Source organism: Passer domesticus, unplaced genomic scaffold (assembly GCF_036417665.1).
Source record: "Passer domesticus isolate bPasDom1 unplaced genomic scaffold, bPasDom1.hap1 HAP1_SCAFFOLD_182, whole genome shotgun sequence".
Taxonomy (NCBI): domain Eukaryota; kingdom Metazoa; phylum Chordata; class Aves; order Passeriformes; family Passeridae; genus Passer; species Passer domesticus.
In genome coordinates, this window is record NW_026989964.1 from 48,143 (window position 1) to 73,427 (window position 25,285).

Below are 25,285 nucleotides of genomic sequence, written 5' to 3' on the forward strand. Positions count from 1 at the left end.
AGACTTTTCTGTTTGGTTTATATCAATTTTTGGTGGTTTCAAAGCCTTTTCTGCTGAGTTTAGACCAAATTTTGACGGTTTCAAGACCTTTCTCTTGGGTTTAGATGAAATTTTGTTGGGTTCAACCCAATTTTTTGTGGTTTCAACCAACTTTCGATGGTTTCAAGACCTTTCTGTAGGGTTTGGATCAATTTTTGGTGGTTTCAAGACCTTTCTGTTGGGTTTGGAAGAATTTTTGGTGGTTTCAACCAATTTTTGGTGGTTTCAAGACAGTTCTGTTGGGTTTAAATGAAATTTTGTTGAGTTCAACCCAATTTTTGATGGTTTCAACCAATTTTTGATGGTTTCAAGACCTTTCTGTTTGGTTTACACCGATTTTTGGCACTTTCAAGCCAATTTTGTGGGTTTAGGCCAATTTTGGCAGCTTCAAACCAATTTTTGATGGATTCAAGACCTGTCCCTTGGGCTTGGACCAAATTTTGGTGCTTTCAAGCCATTTTTGGTGGGTTTAGGTCAATTTTTTTGATGGTTTCAAGACCTGTCCATTTGGTTCAGAAGAAATTTTGGGGGTTTCAAGACCTTTTTGGTGGTTTCAAGACCTTTTTGTTGGCTAAACACCAATTTTTGGTGGTTTCAACCTGGTTTTGGTGGGGTTCAAGACCTTTCCATTGGGCATGGAAGAAATTTTGGTGGTTTTAAGCCATTTTTTATGATTTTAGGTCAATTTTTGATACTTTCAAGACATTTCTGTTGAGTTTGGATGAAATTTTGGGTTTCAAACCAATTTTTGATGGTTTCAAGACCCGTCCTTTGGGTTTGGACCAAATTTTGGTGGTTTCAAACAAGTTTTGGTGGGTTTAGGTCAATTTTTGACGTTTCAGTTGAGTTTTGACCAGTTTTTGATGGTTTCAAACGATTTTTTGATGGTTTCAAGACCTTTCTGTTGAGTTTTGACCATTTTTTGATGGTTTAAAACCAATTTTTTGGGGTTTCAAGACCTTTCTGTTTGGTTTAACCCAATTTTTGGCATTTTCAAGTCAATTTTTGATGGATTGAAGACCTTTCTATTGGGTTTGGACCAAATTTTGGTGGTTTCAGGCAAATTTTATGCATTTAGGACAATTTTTGATGGTTTCAAGACTTTCCGCTGGGTTTACACCAATTTTTGGCATTTTCAAGCCATTTTTGGTGGCTTCAAAGTAATTTTTGACACTTTTAAGACTTTTCTGTTGGGTTTAGACCAAGCTTTGATGGTTTCAAGACCTTTCTGTTGGGTTTACACCAATTTTTGGTGGTTTCAAGCTAATTTTGGTGGGTTTTGGCCACTTTTTGGTGGTTTCATGAAATTTCTGTTGAGGTTGGACCACATTTTGATGGTTTTGAACCATTTTGGGTGGGTTTGGACCAATTTTTGATGGTTTCAAGACCTTTTTGTTGGTGTAACACCAATTTTTGATGGTTTCAAGACCTGTCCATTGGGTTTGGAAGAAATTTTGGGGGTTTCAAGCCAAGTTTTGTGATTTTAGGACAATTTTTGATGGATTCAAGACCTTTCAGTTGAGTTTTGACCACTTTTGGATGGTTTAAACCGACCTTCAATCGTTTCCAAATTTTTCTGTTCATTTCCCACCATTTTATGACTTTCAAGCCATTTTTGATGACTTCAAGTCCATTTTTTTCACTTCCAACCCATTTTTGCCACTTCCTAACCAATTCTTGATGACTTCAAGACTTCTCTCTTGGTTCCTCACCAATTTTTGTCATTTTCAGACAATTTTTTTTTCCCCTTTCAACCAATTTTTGCCACTTTCAAGACGACTTTTCATGGTTTCGAGATCTTCTCTTGGTTCCTCATCAATTTTTGCTGCTTTCCCACCAATTTTTGCGTCTTTCAAGCCATCTTCTGATGGTCTCCAACCACTTTTGATGCTTTCACACCAATATCTGCCATCCTCAAACCATTTTTGATGATTCCAAGACAATCTCATTGGTTTCCCATAATTTTTGTCCCTTTCAAGCCAACTTTTGGTGAATTCAAGCCAATTTTGGTGGGTTTCGACCAATTTTTGAAGGTTTCGAGCCCTTTCTGTCGGGTTCGAACCAACTTTTGATGGTTTTCAGACCTTTCTGTGGATTTTTCTCCATTTTTTGGTGCTCTCAAGCCAGTTTTGATGAGTTCCAGACTTTCTGTTTAGTTTGAACCAATGTTTTCACCTTTTTTTGATGATTTCAAGACCTTTGTGTCGGGTTTTGACCAAGTTTTGGTCATTTCAAACCAATTTTGGTGGTTTCAAACCAGTTTTGGTGGTTTCACTTTTTTTGGACCATTTTTGGCCAATTTTTTCACTTTTCAACCCACTCAAGACCTTTCCATTGGTTTCCAATAATTTTTTATGATTTTCAAACAAATTCTGGATGACTTCAAGACCTTCCCCTCGGTTCCTCACCAATTTTTGTCACTTTCAGACTTTTTTTTGCCACTTTCAACCTGGTTTTGATGACTTCAAGACCTTTCTGTTGAGTTTCAACCAAGTTTTGGTGGTTTCAAGCCAATTTTGGTGGGTTTAGGTCAATTTTTGATGTTTCAAGACCGTTCTGTTGGGTTTGGACCAAATTTTGGTGGTTTCAAACAATTTTTGGTGGGCTTCAACCAATTTTTGATGGTTTCAAGACCTTGTCATTGGCTTAACACCAATTTTTGGTGGTTTCAAACTGGTTTTGGTGGGTTCAAGACCTTTGTGTTGAGTGTGGAAGAAATTTTGGCGTTTCATGAGAATTTTTCTGGTTTTAGGGCAATTTTTGATGGTTTCAAGACCTTTCTGCAGTGTTTTGACCCATTCTTGATGGTTTCATCCATTTTTTGATGATTTCAAGACTTTTCTTTGGACTTTCAACCAAGTTTTGGTGGTTTCAAACAGATTTTGGTGGTTTCAAGCTATTTCTGATCATTTCATCCATTTTTTTTGACTGTTTTACACCATTTTTGGTGGTTTCAAACCTCTTCAATTGTTTTTTTACCCATTTTGGACGGTTTCAAACCAATTTTGGTGGTTTCAAGACCATTCTTTTAGGTTTAGACCAATTTCTGATGGTTTCAAGCCACTTTTTTTCCACTTTCAACCCATTTTTACCACTTCAAAGCCATTTTTGATGGTTCCAAGCCAATTCCATTTGTCCACCACCAATTTTTGACCCTTTCAACCTATTTTTGATGGCTTCAAGCCAAGCTTTGCTGGCTTCAAACCCTTTCTGTAGTGTTTTGACCAATTCCTGGTGGTTTCACCCATTTTTTTATGATTTCAAGACCTTTCTCTTGGGTTCTGACCGATTTTTGATGGTTTCACCCATTTTTGGATCACTTCAAAACTTTTCCGTTGAGTTTCGACCAAGTTTTGGCAGTTTCAAACCATTTTTGGTGGTTTCAAACCCTTTTGATTGGTTTTTTACCAATTTTTGATGGTTTCGAGCCAATTTTGTCACTTTCAACCCATTTTTGATGGCTCCAAGCCAATTCCATTTGCTCACCACCAATTTTTGTTGCTTTCCATGAATTTTTGTCACTTTCAAACAATTTTTGATGGTTCCGAGCCAATTCCATTTGCTCACCATCAACTTTTGTCACTTTCCCACCAACTTTTGTCTCTTCCAACCCATTTTCGTCACTTTCAAACAATTTTTGATGGTTCCAAGCCAATTCTGTTCTCTCACCACCAACTTTTGACTCTCCCAACCCATTTTTTGTCTCTTCCAACCCATTTTTCATCTCTTCCAACCGATTTTTTGTCTCTTCCAACCGATTTTTGTCACTTTCAACCAATTTTTGATGGTTCCAAGCCAAGTCCATTTGCTCACCACCAACTTTTGTCTCTTCCAACCCATTTTTTGTCTCTTCCAACTCATTTTTTGTCACTTTCAACCATTTTTTGATGGTTCCAAGCCAATTTCATTCACTCATCACCAACTTTTGTCTCTTCCAACCCATTTTTTGTCTCTTCCAACCCATTTTTTGTCTCTTCCAACCCATTTTCTGTCTCTTCCAACCCATTTTTGTCACTTTCAACCCATTTTTGATGGTTCCAAGCCAATTCTGTTCTCTCACCACCAACTTTCGACTCTTCCAACCCATTTCTTGTCTCTTCCAACCCATTTTTGTCTCTTCCAACCTATTTTTGTCACTTTCAACCATTTTTTGATGGTTCCAAGCCAATTTCATTCACTCACCACCAACTTTTGCCCCTTCCAACACATTTTTGTCTCTTCCAACCCATTTTTTGTCTCTTCCAACCCATTTTTGTCACTTTCAACCCATTTTTTTGGTGCTTCCAACCCATTTCTTGTCGCATCCAATCCATTTTTTGTCTCTTCCAACCCATTTCTTGTTGGTTCCAACCCATTTTTTGTCTCTTCCAACCCATTTTTTGGTGCTTCCACCCCATCTTTTGTCTCTTCCAACCCATTTTTGATGGTTCCAAGCCAATTCCATTTGCTCACCACCAACGTTCGACTCTTCCAACCCATTTTTTCTCTCTCCCAACCAATTTTATCACTTCCAACACATTTTTTGATGGTTCCAAGCCAATTCCGATCTCTCACCACCAACTTTTGTCACTTCCAACCCATTTCTTGTCGCTTCCAACCCATTTCTTGTCACGTCCAATCCATTTTTTGTCTCTTCCAACCCATTTTTTTGTCGCTTCCAACCCATTTCTTGTCACTTCCACCCCATTTTTTGGTGTTTCCACCCCATTTTTCGTCTCTTCCAACCCATTTTCACCACTTCAACTCCGTTTTTAATGCTTCCACCACCTGCCACCACGTCCAGCGTCCCCGCCAACAACGCCAACAACGCCAACAACGCCGCCGCTAAAACTCCTCCTCCTCTCCCCACCCGCCCGCCCGCCCCCAAACAAAAAAAACCCCGCAAAAGTCATGTTTTATTTTTGGATCTGGAATATAAAAAGCCGCAGGTTGATGTTCTTGGCCGCCAGCAGTTTGTTGCACTCCACCGAGTCGACGATGGGCAGCGCCATGTAGTCGGTCTCGTTGCTCTCGTTGCTGAAGACGAAGTGGTAGATGACCGGGTTGATCTTGACGTCGTCGTAGGGCCCCTCGAGGAGCAGGAAGGAGCATTCCATGGGCGAGTTGACCTTGCTCTTGAGGATCAGCTGGAAGCTCAGCGTGCGCTTGCAGGACAGGTTGGGGTTGCGCTCGGAGTCGTTGACGCGCGCCTTCAGCACCCACGTCTGGTTGAGCACGGTGAGGCGCGGCGTCTCGTAGTACAGGCGCGTGATGAAGTCGTCGGTGCGGTACGGGCGGAACTGCACCTCTGGGAAAAAGGGAAAAATTCGGGATGAGAGATGGGAATAACGTTGGGAGAGGGCAGGAATTGTTACTGAACTCCTATGGATTCATCGGGGTCGCAGAACGTCCGGGAACCGTCACCAGATCCTACAAGGATTCATTAATTCCCCTGTTATCTTGCAAAATTCCCCAAATTATCAGCAGATCCTACAAGGATTCAGCGTTGTCCTACAAAATTCCCCAAATTATCAACAGATCCTACAAGGATTCATCGTTGTCCTACAAAATTCCCAGAATTCTCATTAGATCCTAATGGGGTTCACCAGGATCCTACAGAATTCCCAGGATCATCAACAGATCCCAAAATGGAGTCACCATGGATCCTACAAAATTCCCAGGATCATCATCAGATCCTAAAATCAATTCAACAGGATGCTCCAAAGCCAGGATCCCAGTCCATCCCAGTTTGGTCCCAGTGCCATCTCAGTCCATCCCAGTTGGGTCCCAGTCCATCCCAGCCCATCCCAGTCCCATCCCAGTCCATCCCAGTCCATCCCAGTCCATCCCAGTCCCATCCCAGTCCATCCCAGTCCCATCCCAGTCCATCCCAGTCCCATCCCAGTCCCATCCCAGTCCCATCCCAGTCCATCCCAGTCCCTCCCAGTCCCACCCCAAGCCCCCAGGTCAGGGATGAGGTTGTCGCTGCGGTACGGGTGGAACTGCACCTCTGGGAAAAACGGGGGAAAATTTGGGATGACAGATGGGAATAACGTTGGGAGAGGGCAGGAATTGTCACGGAATTCCTACGGATTCATCGGGGTCGCAGAACGTCCCAGGAACCGTCATCAGATCCTACAAGGATTCATTAATTCCCTGTTATCTTGCAAAATTCCCCAAATTATCAGCAGATCCTACAAGGATTCAGTGTTGTCCTACAAAATTCCCCAAATTATCAACAGATCCTACAAGGATTCATCGTTGTCCTCCAAAATTCCCAGAATTCTCATTAGATCCAAACAGGGCTCACCAGGATCCTACAAAATTCCCAGGATCATCATCAGATCCTAAAATCAATTCAACAGGATGCTCCAAAGCCAGGATCCCAGTCCATCCCAGTTTGGTCCCAGTCCATCCCAGTCCATCCCAGTTGGGTCCCAGTCCATCCCAGCCCATCCCAGTCCCATCCCAGTCCATCCCAGTCCATCCCAGTCCATCCCAGTCCCTCCCAGTCCATCCCAGTCCATCCCAGTCCATCCCAGTCCCATCCCAGTCCATCCCAGTCCCATCCCAGTCCATCCCAGTCCCATCCCAGTCCATCCCAGTCCCATCCCAGTCCATCCCAGTCCATCCCAGTCCCATCCCAGTCCCACCCCAAGCCCCCAGGTCAGGGATGAGGTTGTCGCTGCGGTACGGGCGGAACTGCACCTCTGGGAAAAACGGGGGAAAATTTGGGATGACAGATGGGAATAACGTTGGGAGAGGGCAGGAATTGTCACTGAACTCCTACGGATTCATCGGGGTCGCAGAACGTCCCAGGAACCGTCATCAGATCCTACAAGGATTCATTCATTCCCTGTTATCTTGCAAAATTCCCCAAATTATCAGCAGATCCTACAAGGATTCATCGTTGTCCTACAAAATTCCTGAAATTATCATTGGATCCTACAAGGATTCATCGTTGTCCTACAAAATTCCCAGAATTCTCATTAGATCCTAATGGGGTTCACCAGGATCCTACAGAATTCCCAGGATCATCAACAGATCCCAAAATGGAGTCACCATGGATCCTACAAAATTCCCAGGATCATCATCAGATCCTAAAATCAATTCAACAGGATGCTCCAAAGCCAGGATCCCAGTCCATCCCAGTCCATCCCAGTCCATCCCAGTCCATCCCAGTCCCATCCCAGTCCATCCCAGTCCATCCCAGTCCCATCCCAGTCCCATCCCAGTCCATCCCAGTCCCATCCCAGTCCCATCCCATGCCCCCAGGTCAGGGATGAGGTTGTCGCTGCAGTACGGGCGGAACTGCACCTCTGGGAAAAAGGGGGGAAAATTTGGGATGAGAGATGGGAATAACGTTGGGAGAGGGCAGGAATTGTCACGGAATTCCTACGGATTCATCGGGGTCGCAGAACGTCCCAGGAACCGTCACCAGATCCTACAAGGATTCATTCATTCCCTGTTATCTTGCAAAATTTTCCAAATTATCAACAGATCCTACAAGGATTCATCGTTGTCCTACAAAATTCCCAAATTATCAACGGATCCTACAAGGATTCAGCGTTGTCCTCCAAAATTCCCAGAATTCTCATTAGATCCAAACAGGGCTCACCAGGATCCTACAAAATTCCCAGGATCATCATCAGATCCTAAAATCAATTCAACAGGATGCTCCAAAGCCAGGATCCCAGTCCATCCCAGTTTGGTCCCAGTCCATCCCAGTTGGGTCCCAGTCCATCCCAGCCCATCCCAGTCCATCCCAGTTTGGTCCCAGTCCATCCCAGTCCATCCCAGTTTGGTCCCAGTCCATCCCAGCCCATCCCAGTCCATCCCAGTCCATCCCAGTCCATCCCAGTCCCATCCCAGTCCATCCCAGCCCATCCCAGTCCCATCCCAGTCCATCCCAGTCCATCCCAGTCCATCCCAGTCCCATCCCAGTCCCACCCCAAGCCCCCAGGTCAGGGATGAGGTTGTCGCTGCGGTACGGGCGGAACTGCACCTCTGGGAAAAACGGGGGAAAATTTGGGATGAGAGATGGGAATAACGTTGGGAGAGGGCAGGAATTGTCACGGAATTCCTACGGATTCATCGGGGTCGCAGAACGTCCCAGGAACCGTCACCAGATCCTACAAGGATTCAAAATTCCCAGAATTATCAACAGATCCTACAAGGATTCATCGTTGTCCTACAAAATTCCCGGAATTATCAACAGATCCTACAAGGATTCATCGTTGTCCTACAAAATTCCCAGAATTCTCATTAGATCCAAACAGGGCTCACCAGGATCCTACAAAATTCCCAGGATCATCATAAGATCCTAAAATCAATTCAACAGGATGCTCCAAAGCCAGGATCCCAGTCCATCCCAGTTTGGTCCCAGTCCATCCCAGTCCATCCCAGTTGGGTCCCAGTCCATCCCAGCCCATCCCAGTCCCATCCCAGTCCATCCCAGTCCATCCTAGTCCATCCCAGTCCATCCCAGTCCCTCCCAGTCCATCCCAGTCCATCCCAGTCCCATCCCAGTCCATCCCAGTCCCATCCCAGTCCATCCCAGTCCCATCCCAGTCCCATCCCAGTCCATCCCAGTCCATCCCAGTCCCATCCCAGTCCATCCCAGTCCCATCCCAGTCCATCCCAGTCCCATCCCAGTCCATCCCAGTCCCTCCCAGTCCCACCCCAAGCCCCCAGGTCAGGGATGAGGTTGTCGCTGCGGTACGGGCGGAACGGCACCTCTGGGAAAAAGGGGGGAAAATTTGGGATGACAGATGGGAATAACGTTGGGAGAGGGCAGGAATTGTCACTGAACTCCTACGGATTCATTGGGGTCGCAGAACGTTCCAGGAACCGTCACCAGATCCTACAAGGATTCATTCATTCCCTGTTATCTTGCAAAATTCCCCAAATTATCAGCAGATCCTACAAGGATTCATCGTTGTCCTACAAAATTCCCCAAATTATCAGCAGATCCTACAAGGATTCATCGTTGTCCTACAAAATTCCTGAAATTATCATTGGATCCTACAAGGATTCATCGTTGTCCTACAAAATTCCTGAAATTATCATTGGATCCTACAAGGATTCATCGTTGTCCTACAAAATTCCCAGAATTCTCATTAGATCCTAATGGGGTTCACCAGGATCCTACAGAATTCCCAGGATCATCATCAGATCCTAAAATCAATTCAACAGGATGCTCCAAAGCCAGGATCCCAGTCCATCCCAGTCACTCCCAGTCACTCCCAGTCCATCCCAGTGCATCCCAGTCCATCCCAGTTGGGTCCCAGTCCATCCCAGTCCCATCCCAGTCCATCCCAGTCCATCCCAGTGCATCCCAGTCCATCCCAGTCCCACCCCAAGCCCCCAGGTCAGGGATGAGGTTGTCGCTGCAGTACGGGTGGAACTGCACCTCTGGGAAAAAGGGGGGAAAATTTGGGATGAGAGATGGGAATAACGTTGGGAGAGGGCAGGAATTGTCACGGAATTCCTAACGGATTCATCGGGGTCGCAGAACGTTCCAGGAACCGTCATCAGATCCTACAAGGATTCATTCATTCCCTGTTATCTTGCAAAATTCCGGGAATTATCAACAGATCCTACAAGGATTCATCGTTGTCCTACAAAATTCTGGGAATTATCAACGGATCCTACAAGGATTCATCGTTGTCCTACAAAATTCCCAAATTATCAACGGATCCTACGAGGATTCATCGTTGTCCTACAAAATTCTGGGAATTATCAACAGATCCTATAAGGATTCATTGCTGTCCTTCAAAATTCCGGGAATTATCAACAGATCCTACAAGGATTCATCGTTGTCCTACAAAATTCTGGGAATTATCAACGGATCCTATAAGGATTCATCGTTGTCCTTCAAAATTCCAGGAATTATCAACAGATCCTACAAGGATTCATCGTTGTCCTACAAAATTCCCGGAATCATCAATGGATCCTACAAGGATTCATCGTTGTCCTTCAAAATTCCGGGAATTATCAACAGATCCTACAAGGATTCATCGTTGTCCTACAAAATTCCCAGAATTATCAACAGATCCTACAAGGATTCATCGTTGTCCTACAAAATTCCCGGAATTATCAACAGATCCTACAAGGATTCATCGTTGTCCTACAAAATTCCCGGAATTATCAACGGATCCTACAAGGATTCATCGTTGTCCTACAAAATTCTGGGAATTATCACTGGATCCCAAACTGGCAACATCTGCATCCTACAAATTTCCCAAAAAACCTGGACAACCTCAAAACACCTCCAGAAATTTTGTGGAATTTGGTGGAATTCCTGTACCGGTGTATCCGATCTTCTCAAAGCAGAGCAGGCTGAAGAAACTTTTGGAAAACCATCAGAAAAGCCTGGAAATCCTTGAAGAATGCCAAAAAAGCTTCTGAAACCATGGAAAACCTTCAAAAAACTCTGGAAAACCTTTGGAAAACCCAAAAAAAACTTCTCAAAACCATAGAAAACCTTGAAGAACCCCAAAAAGCCTTCAGAAAACCTTGGTAAACCCCAGAAAACCTTCTGAAAACCATGGAAAACCCTTGGAGAACCCCATAAAACCTTCGAAAACCTCAAGAAACCTCCAGGAAACCCCAGAAAACCTTCGTAAAACCCCAGAAATTTTGGGAATTTTGGGATTTTTGTGGAATTTTCATGGGAATTTTGTGGAAATTTTGACAAACCTTTGGAAATCCTTGGAGAACCCCAAAAAACCTTCAGAAAACCTCAAGAAACCTCCATAGAACCCCAAGAAACCTTTGTAAAACCCCAAAAAACCTTCGTAAAACCCCAGAAATTTTGGGATTTTTGTGGAATTCTCATGGGAATTTTGTGGAATTTTTGACAAACCTTTGGGAAACCTTCAGAAATCCTTGGAGGACCCCGTAAAACCTTCAGAAAACCTCAAGAAACCTCCAGAAAACCCCAAAAAACCTTCGGAAAACCTCAAGAAATCTCCAGATAAAACCTTTGGAAAACGCCAAAAAACCTCCATAAAACCCAAAAAAATAATCCATAAATCCCCGGAAATTTCAGGTTTTTTGTGGGTTTTTGTGGAATTTTTGGGGATTGCCGTACCGGTGTATCCGATCTTCTCGAAGCTGAGCAGGCTGAAGATGATGTTGTAGAGCTGCATCTCCTTCTTTGGAAAACCCCAAAAAACCTTGAAAAACCTTGGCAAACCTTTGGAAAACCTCAGAAAACCTTTTGAGGACCCCATAAAAACCTCCTGAAAACCATGGAAAACCCTTGGAGAACCCCAAAAAACCTTCTGAAAACCATGGAAAACCTTCGGAAAACCCCATAAAACCTCTGGAAATCCTTGGCAAATCCTTGGAGAACCCAAAAAACCTTCCGAAAACCATGGAAAACCCTTGAAGAAACCCATAAAAACTCTGGAAAACCTTCTGAAAACCATGGAAAACCCTTGGAGAAACCTATAAAACCTTTGAAAAATCTCAAGAAACCTCCATAAAACCCAAAAAAACCTTCATAAAACCTCAAGAAACCTCCATAAAACCTTCATAAAACCCCAGAAATGTTGGGATTTTTGCAGAATTTTGGGAATTTTGTGGAAATTTTGGGGGTTCCCGTATTGGTGTATCCGATCTTCTCGAAGCTGAGCAGGCTGAAGATGCTGTTGTAGAGCTGCATCTCCTTCTTTGGAAAAACTCACAGAAAACCCTTGAAGAACCCCAAAAAACCTTCTGAAAACCACAGAAAACCTTTGGAGAACCCAAAAAAAACTTTGGAAAACCTTTGGAAAACCTTTGGAGGACCTCATAAAAGCTTCTGAAAACCTCAAAGAAACCTCCAGAAAACCCAAAAAAACCTTCGTAAAACCTCAAGGAACCTCCAGAAAACCCCGAAAAAACCTTCGTAAAACCTCGAGAAACCTTCATAGAACCGCGGAAATGTTGGGATTTTTGTGGAATTTTCATGGGAATTTTTGGCAAACCTTTGGGAAACCTTCAGAAACCCTTGGAGAACCCCAAAAAACCTTCAGAAAACCACAGAAAACCCTTGGAGGACCTCATAAAACCTTCTGAAAACCATGGAAAAACCTTGAAGAAACCCATAAAAACTCTGGAAAACCTTCTGAAAGCCATGGAAAACCTTTGGAGAACCCATAAAACCTTTGGAAAACCATGGAATACCTCTGGAGAACCCCATAAAACCTCCAGAAAACCTCAAGAAACCTCCAGAAAACCCCATAAAACCTTGGAAAAACTCAAGAAACCTCCATAAAGCCTTCAGAGAACACCAGAAATTCGGGGATTTTTGTGGAATTTTGGGAATTTTGGGGAATTCTCGTACCGGTGTACCCGATCTTCTCGAAGCTGAGCAGGCTGAAGATGCTGTTGTAGAGCTGCATCTCCTTCTTTGGAAAACCCACAGAAAAACGCCTTGGAGGACACCATAAACCTTCTGAAAACCATGGAAAAACCTTGAAGAACCCCAAAAATCTCTGGAAAACCTTCTGAAAACCATGGAAAACCTTTGAAGAACCCAAAAAAACCTTCTGAAAACCATGAAAAACCTTTCGAGGACCTCATAAAACCTTCTGAAAACCTCAAGAAACCTCCAGAAAACCTCAAGAAACCTCCATGAAACCCCAAAAAACCATTCTAAAACCACAGAAATTTTGGGATTATTGCGGAATTTTCATGGGAATTTTACGGGATTTTTGGGAATTTGGTGATTTCCCGTACCGGTGTACCCGATCTTCTCGAAGCTGAGCAGGCTGAAGATGCTGTTGTAGAGCTGCATCTCCTTCTTTGGAAAACCCACAGAAAACGCCTTGGAGGACACCATAAAACCTTCTGAAAACCATGGAAAAAACCTTGAAGAACCCCAAAAATCTCTGGAAAACCTTCTGAAAACCATGGAAAACCTTTGAAGAACCCAAAAAAACCTTCTGAAAACCATGAAAAACCTTTCGAGGACCTCATAAAACCTTCTGAAAACCTCAAGAAACCTCCAGAAAAACCTCAAGAAACCTCCATGAAACCCCAAAAAACCATTCTAAAACCACAGAAATTTTGGGATTATTGCGGAATTTTCATGGGAATTTTACGGGATTTTTGGGAATTTGGTGATTTCCCGTACCGGTGTACCCGATCTTCTCGAAGCTGAGCAGGCTGAAGATGCTGTTGTAGAGCTGCATCTCCTTCTTTGGAAAACCCACAGAAAACGCCTTGGAGGACACCATAAAACCTTCTGAAAACCATGGAAAAACCTTGAAGAACCCCAAAAATCTCTGGAAAACCTTCTGAAAACCATGGAAAACCTTTGAAGAACCCAAAAAAACCTTCTGAAAACCATGAAAAACCTTTCGAGGACCTCATAAAACCTTCTGAAAACCTCAAGAAACCTCCAGAAAACCTCAAGAAACCTCCATTAAACCCCAAAAAACCATTCTAAAACCACAGAAATTTTGGGATTTTTGCGGAATTTTCATGGGAATTTTACGGGATTTTTGGGAATTTGGTGATTTCCCGTACCGGTGTACCCGATCTTCTCGAAGCTGAGCAGGCTGAAGATGCTGTATGTAGAGCTGCATCTCCTTCTTTGAAAACCCACAGAAAACGCCTTGGAGGACACCATAAACCCTTCTGAAAACCATGGAAAAACCTTGAAGAACCCAAAAATCTCTGGAAAACCTTCTGAAAACCATGGAAAACCTTTGAAGAACCCAAAAAAACCTTCTGAAAACCATGAAAAACCTTTCGAGGACCTCATAAAACCTTCTGAAAACCTCAAGAAACCTCCAGAAAACCTCAAGAAACCTCCATGAAACCCCAAAAAACCATTCTAAAACCACAGAAATTTTGGGATTATTGCGGAATTTTCATGGGAATTTTACGGGATTTTTGGGAATTTTGGTGATTTCCCGTACCGGTGTACCCGATCTTCTCGAAGCTGAGCAGGCTGAAGATGCTGTTGTAGAGCTGCATCTCCTTCTTTGGAAAACCCACAGAAAACGCCTTGGAGGACACCATAAAACCTTCTGAAAACCATGGAAAACCTTGAAGAACCCCAAAAATCTCTGGAAAACCTTCTGAAAACCATGGAAAACCTTTGAAGAACCCAAAAAAACCTTCTGAAAACCATGAAAAACCTTTCGAGGACCTCATAAAACCTTCTGAAAACCTCAAGAAAACCTCCAGAAAACCTCAAGAAACCTCCATTAAACCCCAAAAAACCATTCTAAAACCACAGAAATTTTGGGATTTTTGCGGAATTTTCATGGAATTTTACGGGATTTTTGGGAATTTGGTGATTTCCCGTACCGGTGTACCCGATCTTCTCGAAGCTGAGCAGGCTGAAGATGCTGTTGTAGAGCTGCATCTCCTTCTTTGGAAAACCCACAGAAAACGCCTTGGAGGACACCATAAAACCTTCTGAAAACCATGGAAAAACCTTGAAGAACCCCAAAAATCTCTGGAAAACCTTCTGAAAACCATGGAAAACCTTTGAAGAACCCAAAAAAAACCTTCTGAAAAACCATGAAAAACCTTTCGAGGACCTCATAAAACCTTCTGAAAACCTCAAGAAACCTCCAGAAAACCTCAAGAAACCTCCATTAAACCCCAAAAAAACCATTCTAAAACCACAGAAATTTTGGGATTATTGCGGAATTTTCATGGGAATTTTACGGAATTTTGGGAATTTGGTGATTTCCGTACCGGTGTATCCGATCTTCTCGAAGCTGAGCAGGCTGAAGATGCTGTTGTAGAGCTGCATCTCCTTCTTTGGAAAACCCACAGAAAACCTTTGGAAAACCATCAGAAAACCTCGGAGAACCCCATAAGACCTTAGGAAAACCCTGGAAAACCCCATAAAACTTTGGAAAACCTTCTGAAAACCATGGAAAACCCTTGAAGAACCCCAAAAAACCTCTGAAAACAATGGAAAACCTTAGAAAAACCCCAAAAAACCTCTGGAAATCCTTGGCAAATCCTTGGAGAACCCAAAAAAACCTTCTGAAAACCATGGAAAACCCTTGAAGAGACCCATAAAAACTTTGGAAAACCTTCTGAAAACCACTGAAAACTTTTGGAGAACCCCAAAAAACTTTGGAAAACCTTCTGAAAACCATGGAAAACCCTTGCAGAACCCCATAAAACCTTCTGAAAACCATGGAAAACCTTTGGAGAACTTCAGAAAACCTTCAGAAAACCATGGAAAACCCTCGCAGAACCCCATAAAACCTTTGAAGGACCTCATAAAACCTTCAGAAAACCTCAAGAAACCTCCAGAAAACCATGGAAAATCTTCGTAAAACCTCATGAAATCCCCATAAAACCTCAAAAAACTTTGTAAAACCCCGGAAATTTTGGGATTTTCATGGATTTTTGCGGGATTTTTGTAGAATTTGTGGAAATTTTGGTGGTTTTCCGTACCGGTGTACCCGATCTTCTCGAAGCTGAGCAGGCTGAAGATGCTGTTGTAGAGCTGCATCTCCTTCTTGCGCGTCTGGTCCATCTCGTCCAGGATGTCCATGAGCTCGTTGCCCGTCTTGGTGGGGTGCGAGCACTCGGCCTCGTGCACCGAGAGCTCGTGGAAGGGGCCCTGCCACGGGCACCCGATGCGCTTGTACTTGCACTGCGTCACCCTGCCGGGGGAGAAACGGGAAAATTTGGGGATTTTTGGGGTGTTTTGGGGTGTTTTGGGGGATTTTGGGGGGAATCTGGGAGGGATGAGGGGGAAATTTGGGATAAAAATGGAAAATCTGAGGGGGAAATTTGGAAGGGGCCCTGCCACGGCACCCGATGCGCTTGTACTTGCACTGCGTCACCCTGCCGGGGGAGAAACGGGAAAATTTGGGGATTTTTGGGGTGTTTTGGGGGGTTTTGGGGATTTTTTCGGAATTTTTGGGGAATTTTGGGGGGTTTGGGGGGGTTTTGGGGGAAAATGTGGGAGGGGTGAGGGGGAAATTTGGGATGAAAATGGAAAATCTGAGGGGGAAATTTGGGAGAGAAATGGGAAATTTGAGTGGGAATTTGGGATAAAAATGGGAAATCTGAGTGGGAAATTTGGGATAAAATGGAAAATCTGAGGGGGAAATTTGGGATGAAAATGGAAAATCTGAGGGGGGAAATTTGGGATGAAAATGGAAAATCTGAGGGGGAAATTTGGGAGAAAAATGGAAAATCTGAGGGGGAAATTTGGGAGAAAACCTGGAAAATCTGAGGGGGAAATTGGGATGAAAATGGAAATCTGAGGGGGGAAATTTGGAAGGGGCCCTGCCACGGGCACCCGATGCGCTTGTACTTGCACTGCGTCACCCTGCCGGGGGGAAATGGGAAAATTTGGGGATTTTTGGGGTGTTTTGGGGGGTTTTGGGGATTTTTTCGGAATTTTTGGGGAATTTTGGGGGGTTTGGGGGGTTTTGGGGGAAAATGTGGGAGGGGTGAGGGGGAAATTTGGGGTGAAAATGGAAAATCTGAGTGGCGAATTTGGGAGAGAAATGGAAAATCTGAGTGGGAAATTTGGGATAAAAATGGAAAATCTGAGGGGGAAATTTGGGATAAAAATGGAAAATCTGAGGGGGAAATTTGGGATGAAAATGGAAAAGCTGAGGGGGAAATTTGGGATAAAAATCTGAGTGGGAAATTTGGATAAAGTGGAAAATCAGAGCGGGAAATTTGGGATAAAAGTGGAAAATCAGAGCGGGAAATTTGGGATAAAAGTGGAAAATCAGAGCGGGAAATTTGGGATGGAAATGGAAAATCTGAGAGTGGGGAATTTGGGATGAAAATGGAAACAAGGATGGAAAATTTGGAGAGAAATGAAAATCAGAGGGGAAATTTGGGATGGAAAGGGAAAAGCTGAGGGGGAAATTTGGGATGGAAATGGAAAACTTGAGTGGAATTCGCACCCTGCTGGGGGGAAACGGGAAAATTCCGGAATTTTGGGGATTTGGGATATTTTGGGGGGTTTGGGGGAGTTTTGGGGGCAATGTGGGAGGGATGAGTGGGAAATTTGGGGTGAAAATGGGAAATTTGAGGGGAAATTTGGGATGAAAAGGGAAAAGCTGAGGGGGAATTTGGGAGAAAAATGGAAAAACCAAGCTGGAAAATCTGGGATGAAATGGAAAATCTGAGGGGGAATTTTGAGATAAAAATGGGAAATTTGGAGAGAAATGGAAAATCTGAGGGGAAATTTGGGGCAGAAATGGGAAATTTGGGAGAAAAATGGAAAATCTGAGGGGAAATTTGGGATGAAATGGAAAAACAAGATTGGAAAATTTGGGATAAAAGGGAAAACAAAGAGTGGAAATTTGGGGCAGAAATGGAAAATCCAAGTGGAAAAAAAAAGAGTAGAAAACTTGGGATGAAATGGAAAATCTGAGTGGGAAATTTGGGATGGAAATGGAAAATTTGAGATAAAAATGGAAAATAAAGAGTGGGAAATTTGAGATAAAAATGGAAAATAAAAAGTGGGAAGTTTGGATGAAAATGGAAAATCTGAGGGGAAATTTGGGATGAAAAGGGAAAAAACAGGCTGGAAAATTTGGGAAAAATATGGAAAATGCAAGTGGAAAATTTGGGAGAAAAATGGAAAAGCTGAGTGGGGAATTTGGGAAAAAAGGGGAAAATTTGGGATAAAAATCTGAGTGGAAAATTTGGGATAAAAACGGAAAATTTCAGTGGGGAATTTGGGATGAAAATGAAAAATCTGAAGGGAAATTCGGGATGGAAATGGAAAATCTGGGAGAGAGAAACACGGAAAATCCCAGCCAGACCACGCCCACCCATCACCTGTGCTGACCGTTCTTCTGGTGCTGCTCCAAGAAACATCTCAAGAACTTTGAGGTGTCCCACCACCCCAAAACCACCAAAAACCACCTCAGAATTGCCAAAAAAAACACCAAAATCCACCAAAAACCACCTGGAGACGCCAAAACAATGTCCAAAACCGCCGACCTGTCCTGGCACTCCTTCTCATCGTCCTCTAAGAAAGATCTCAAGAACTTTGAGCTGTCCCACCACCCCAAAACCACCAAAAACCACCTCAGAACCACCGCAAAACCACCAAAATCAACCAAAAACCACCTGGAGACCCCAAAACACGTCCCAAACCGCCAACCTGTCCTGGCACTCCTTCTCATCGTCCTCTAAGAAACATCTCAAGAACTTTTGGTGTCCCACCACCCCAAAACCACCAAAAAACAACTCAAAACCATCAAAAAACCCTGCAAATCCACCCAAAACCACCTGGAGACCCCAAAACATCTCAAAAAATCCCCAACCTGTCCTGGCACTCCTTCTCATCGTCCTCTAAGAAAGATCTCAAGAACTTTGAGCTGCCCCACCACACGGAAACCACCAAAAAACAACTCAAAACCACAAAAAAACCCTGCAAATCCACCAAAAACCACCTGGAGACCCAAAACACATCCCAAACACCGACCTGTCCCTGGCACTCCTCATTGTGATGGCACTCCAAAGATCTCAAGAACTTTTTGGTGTCCCACCACCCCAAAACCACCCAAAACCACCTCAGAACCACCCAAAACCACCCGGAGACCCCAAAACACGTCCCAAACCCCCGACCTGTCCTGGCACTCCTCATTGTGGTGGCGCTCCAAACATCTCAAGAACTTTGAGCTGTCCCACCACCCCAAAACCACCAAAAAACACCTCAGAACCGCCAAAAAACACCTGGAGACCACCAAAAACCACCTCAAGACCCCAAAACACCTCCAAAAATCCACGACCTGTCCTGGCACTCCTTCTCATCGTCCTCTAAGAAAGATCTCAAGAACTTTTTGCTGTCCCACCACCCCAAAACCACCAAAAACCACCTCAGAACCACCGCAAAACCACCAAAATCCACCAAAAACCACCTGGAGACCCCAAAACACGTCCAAAACCACCCGACCTGTCCTGGCACTCCTCATTGTGGTGGTGCGCCAAACATCTCAAGAACTTTGAGCTGTCCCACCACCCCAAAAACCACCAAAAACCACCACAAAACCACAAAAAACTCTGCAAATCCACCAAAAAGCACCTGGAGACCCCAAAACACGTCCAAAAATCTCCGACCTGTCCTGGCACTCCTTCTCACCGTTCTTTAAGAAAGATCTCAAGAACTTTGAGCTGTCCCACCACCCTCAAAACCACCCAAAACCACCTCAAAATTAGCAAAAAAGACCCCAGAACCACCCAAAACCACCTGGAGACCCCAAAACACCTCAAAAAATTCCCGACTGTCCTGGCACTCCTTCTCACCTTTCTTTAAGAAAGATCTCAAGAACTTTGAGCTGTCCCACCACCTCAAAAACCACCCAAAACCACCTCGGAGTTGCCAAAAAACCCTGCAAATCCACCCAAAACCACCTGGAGACCCCAAAACACCTCCAAAACCCCCGACCTGTCCTGGCACTCCTTCTCACCATTCTTTAAGAAAGATCTCAAGAACTTTGAGGTGTCCCACCACCCCAAAACCACCCAAAACCACCTCAGAACCACCCAAAACCACCCCAGAACCACCCAAAACCACCTGGAGACCCCAAAACACCTCCAAAACCGCCGACCTGTCCTGGCACTCCTTCTCACCATTCTTTAAGAAAGATCTCAAGAACTTTGAGGTGTCCCACCACCCCAAAACCACCAAAAATCACCATAAAACCACAAAAAAAACATCGAAATCCACCCAAAACCACCTGGGAGACCCCAAAACACGTCCCAAAGCCCGACCTGTCCTGGCACTCCTCCTTCTGGTGGCGCTCGAGCAGCGAGCGGGGGAACTGGCGGGCGCAGAAGCCGCACTCGGCCGGCAGCTCGCTGACCGCCTTCTCCACGGCCCGGCAGCTCCAAACCAGCCCAAAACCTCCCAAAAATCCCAAAAGTCACGTCCAGCACCACTGCCATCCATCAGCCATCCTGGCGCTCCTTCTGGTGCTGCTCTGAGAAAGGTCTCAAGAACTTTTTGCTGTCCCACCACCCCAAAACCACCAAAAACCACCTCAGAACCTGAAAATTTCCCCGACCTGTCCTGGCACTCCTCATTGTGGTGGCACTCCAAAGATCTCAAGAACTTTGAGGTGTCCCACCACCCCAAAAACACCAGAAACCACCTAAGAACCGCCAAAAAACACCTGGAGACCACCAAAAACCACCTCAAGACCCCAAAACACCTCCAAAAATCCACGACCTGTCCTGGCACTCCTTCTCATCGTCCTCTAAGAAAGATCTCAAGAACTTTTTGCTGTCCCACCACACGGAAACCACCAAAAACCACCTCAGAACCACCGCAAAACCACCAAAATCCACCAAAAACCACCTGGAGACCCAAAACACGTCCAAAACCACCGACCTGTCCTGGCACTCCTCATTGTGGTGGTGCGCCAAAGATCTCATGAACTTTCCGGTGTCCCACCACCCCAAAAACACCAAAAACCACCTCGAAATTAGCAAAAAAGACCCCAGAACCACCCAAAACCACCTGGAGACCCCAAAACAACCTCCAAAAATCCCCGACCTGTCCTGGCACTCCTTCTCATCGTCCTCTAAGAAAGATTTCAAGAACTTTGAGGTGTCCCACCACCTCAAAACCACCTCAGAACCACCCAAAACACCCGAGAACCACCCAAAACCACCTGGAGACCCAAAACACCTCCAAAAATTCCCGACCTGTCCTGGCACTCCTTCTCACCGTTCTTTAAGAAAGATCTCAAGAACTTTGAGGTGTCCCACCACCCCAAAACCACCCAAAACCACCTCGAAATTAGCAAAAAAGACCCCAGAACCACCGAAAACCACCTGGAGACCCCAAAACACGTCCAAACCTCCGACCTGTCCTGGCACTCCTTCTCACCATTCTTTAAGAAAGATCTCAAGAACTTTGAGGTGTCCCACCACCCCAAAACCCCTAAAAATCACCATAAAACCACAAAAAAACCATCGAAATCCACCCAAAACCACCTGGAGACCCCAAAACACGTCCAAAGCCCGACCTGTCCTGGGCACTGACCTCCTTCTGGTGGCGCTCGAGCAGCGAGCGGCGGGGAACTGGCGGGCGCAGAAGCCGCACTCGGCCGGCAGCTCGCTGACCGCCTTCTCCACGGCCCGGACAGCTCCAAACCAGCCCAAAACCTCCCAAAAGTCCCCCAAAAAATCCCAAAAGTCACATCCAGGACCACTGCCATCCATCAGCCATCCTGGCACTTCCTTCTGGTGCTGCTCTGAGAAAGGTCTCAAGAACTTTTTGCTGTCCCACCACCCCAAAACCACCAAAAACCTCCTCAAAACCACCTCAAAACCACCAAAATCCACTAAAAACCACCTGGAGACCCCAAAACACGTCCAAAACCCCCGACCTGTCCTGGCACTCCTTCTCATCGTCCTCTAAGAAAGACCTCAAGAACTTTGAGCTGTCCCACCACCCCAAAAACCACAAAAACCACCTCAGAACCACCTCAAAACCACCAAAATCAACCAAAAACCACCTGGAGACCCCAAAACACGTCCCAAACCCCCGACCTGTCCTGGCACTCCTCGTTGTGGTGATGTTCCAAAGATCTCAAGAGCTTTGAGGTGTCCCACCACACGGAAACCACCAAAAAACACCTCAAAACCACCTCAAAACCATCAAAATCAACCAAAAATCACCTGGAGACCCCAAAACACGTCCCAAAGCCCGACCTGTCCTGGCACTCCTCCTTCTGGTGTCGCTCCGAAGATCTCATGAACTTTGAGGTGTCCCACCACCCCAAAACCACCCAAAACCACCTCGAAATTAGCAAAAAAGACCCCAGAACCACCCAAAACCACCTGGAGACCCCAAAACACCTCCAAAATCCCCGACCTGTCCTGGCACTCCTTCTCATCGTCCTCTAAGAAAGATTTCAAGAACTTTGAGCTGTCCCACCACCCCAAAACCACCTCAGAACCACCCAAAACCACCCGAGAACCACCCAAAACCACCTGGAGACCCCAAAACACCTCCAAAACCGCCGACCTGTCCTGGCACTCCTTCTCATCGTCCTCTAAGAAAGATCTCAAGACTTTGAGGTGTCCCACCACCCTAAAACCACAAAAACCACCTCAGAACCACCTCAAAACCACCAAAATCCACCAAAAACCATTTGGAGACCCCAAAACACCTCCAAAAATTCCCGACCTGTCCTGGCACTCCTTCTCACCTTTCTTTAAGAAAGATCTCAAGAACTTTGAGGTGTCCCACCACCTCAAAACCACCCAAAACCACCTCGGAATTGCCAAAAAAACCCTGCAAATCCACCCAAAACCACCTGGAGACCCCAAAACACCTCCAAAACCTCCGACCTGTCCTGGGCACTCCTTCTCACCATTCTTTAAGAAAGATCTCAAGAACTTTGAGGTGTCCCACCACCCCAAAACCCCTAAAAATCACCATAAAACCACAAAAAAACCATCGAAATCCACCCTAAACCACCTGGAGACCCCAAAACACGTCCCAAAGCCCGACCTGTCCTGGCACTCCTCCTTCTGGTGGCGCTCGAGCAGCGAGCGGGGAACTGGCGGGCGCAGAAGCCGCACTCGGCCGGCAGCTCGCTGACCGCCTTCTCCACGGCCAGGTTGCGGCAGCAGAGGCTCTTGGAGATCTCGCAGCGGCAGTTGGGCACGTGGCCTGCTCCTCCTTGAGCCGCGAGTCCGCCAGCAGGTGGATGAAGCACCCCGCGCACATCAGGTGCCCGTTGGTGCACTGCGGGACACAAAAAATTGGGGGATTTAGGGGGTTTTTGGGGATTTTGGGTGGGGTTTTTCTTCCTTTATTTGTTAATATTTTTTACTGGTTTTTATAGAGAATATTTTCAAAGTTTTGGGAATTTTTCCTCATTTTTCCTCTTATTTATTCCCATTTTTCCACTTTTTTCCCATTTATTTCTCTATATTTTCTCCCATTATTTACCCCAAATATTCCCAATTTTTCCGCATTTTTCTCCCTTTTTTTTAATATCTTCTCCTATTTTTTATATAAAATATTTCCAAATTTTTGTGAATTTTTCCTCTTATTTATTCCCATTTTTCCACCTTTTTTCCCCATTTTTTCCCTTTAATTCTCAATATTTTCCCCTGTTATTTACCCAAATATTCCCAATTTTTCCTCATTTTTCCCCTTTATTTATCAATATTTTCTCCTATTATTTAGCCCAAATTTCCCAATTTTTCCTCATTTTTGTCCTTTTATTTAATAATATTTTCGCCTATTTTTTTATCTAAAATATTCCCAAGTTTTCTTCATTTTCTTCCCTTCTTTATTCTCATTTTTCTCCTTTTATTTAGTAATATTTTCTCCTATTTTTTATCCAAAATATTCCCAATTTCCCTCATTTTCTTCCTTTATTTGTTAATATTTTTTACTGGTTTTTATAGAGAATATTTCAACGTTTTGGGAATTTTCCTCATTTTTCCTCTTATTTATTCCCATTTTTCCACCTTTTTTTCCCACTTATTCCTCAATATTTTCTCCTGTTATTTACCCCAAATATTCCAATTTTTTCCTCATTTTCCTCTATTTATTCCATTTTTCAACCTTTTTTCCCCTTTATTTCTCAATATTTTCTCCCACTATTTACCCCAAATATTCCCAATTTTCCCACATTTTTCTCCTTTTATTTATTAATATTTTCTACTATTTTTATATAAAATATTTCCAAATTTTTGGGAATTTTTCCTCTCATTTATTCCCATTTTCCACCTTTTTTCCCCATTTTCTCCATGTATTTATCAATCTTTTCTCCTATTATTTATTCCAAATATCCCAATTTTCCCCCATTTTTCTCCCCTTTTATTTGTTAATATTTTCTAACTGATTTTTTATATAAAATGTTTCCAAATTTTTGGGAATTTTTCCTCTTATTTATTCCCATTTTCCACCTTTTTTCCCATTTATTTCTTAATATTTTCTCCTATTATTTACCAAATATCCCAAATTTTCCTCATTTTTCCCCTTTATTTCTCAATATTTTCTCCTGTTATTTATCCCAAATATTCCCAAATTTTCCTCATTTTCCCCTTTATTTCTCAATATTTTCTGCTAATATTTATCCCCAAATATTCCCAATTTTTCCTCATTTTTCTCCCTTTATTTTTTAATATTTTCTACAATTTTTAATATAAAATATTTCCAAATTTTGGGAATTTTTCCTCTTATTTATTCCCATTTTTTCCACCTTTTTTCCCCTTTATTTCTCAATATTTTCTCCATTATTTACCCCAAATATTCCAATTTTCCCGCATTTTTCTCCCTTTTTTTTTAAATATCTTCTCCTATTTTTTATATAAAATATTTCCAAATTTTTGTGAATTTTTCCTCTTATTTATTCCCATTTTCCACCTTTTTTTCCCATTTATTTCTTAATATTTTCTCCCATTATTTACCCAAATATTCCCAAATTTTCCTCATTTTTCCCCTTTATTTCTCAATATTTTCCCCTATTATTTATCCCAAATATTCCTAATTTTTCCTCATTTTCCTCCTTTTATTTAGTAATATTTTCTCCTATTTTTTATCTAAAATATTCCCAAGTTTTCTTCATTTTCTTCCCTTCTTTATTCTCATTTTTCTCCCTTTATTTATCAATATTTCTCCTATTATTTATCCCAAATATTCCCAATTTCCCCTCATTTTCTTCCTTTATTTGTTAATATTTTTTTACTGGTTTTTATAGAGAATATTTTCAAAGTTTTGGGAATTTTTCCTCATTTTTCCCTCTTATTTATTCCCATTTTTCCACTTTTTTTTCCCACTTATTTCTCAATATTTTCTCCTGTTATTTACCCCAAATATTCCAATTTTTTCCTCATTTTCCTCTTATTTATTCCCATTTTTCCACCTTTTTTCCCCTTTATTTCTCATATTTCTCCCATTATTTACCCCAAATATTCCAATTTTCCCACATTTTTCTCCTTTTATTTATTAATATTTTCTACTATTTTTATATAAAATATTTCCAAATTTTTGGGAATTTTTCCTCTTATTTATCCCATTTTTCACCTTTTTTTCCATTTATTTCTCTATATTTTCTCCCATTATTTACCCCAAATATTCCCAATTTTTCCTCATTTTTCGTCTTTATTTCTCAATATTTTCCCCTATTATTTACCCAAAATATTCCAAATTTTTCCTCCTTTTCCCCTTTATTTATTCATATTTTCTCCTACTTTTTATCTAAAACAATTCCCAATTTTTCCCAATTTTTCCTCATTTTCCCTCTTATTTATTCCCATTTTTCCACCTTTTTTTCCCATTTAT

The 25,285-nt window shown here is 43.3% G+C and overlaps 1 protein-coding gene across 1 annotated transcript; it reads right to left on the reverse strand.

The window, feature by feature from the left end:
• Positions 1–933: 933 nt before the first annotated feature.
• LOC135292028 (zinc finger TRAF-type-containing protein 1-A-like) lies at positions 934–22,734 on the reverse strand. The gene is given in 5 exon segments (XM_064406276.1): positions 934–5,326; positions 15,442–15,653; positions 19,744–19,838; positions 22,590–22,645; positions 22,648–22,734. Coding segments are annotated over 5 exon segments (822 nt in total). The 5' UTR covers positions 22,715–22,734; the 3' UTR covers positions 934–4,934.
• Positions 22,735–25,285: the final 2,551 nt, after the last annotated feature.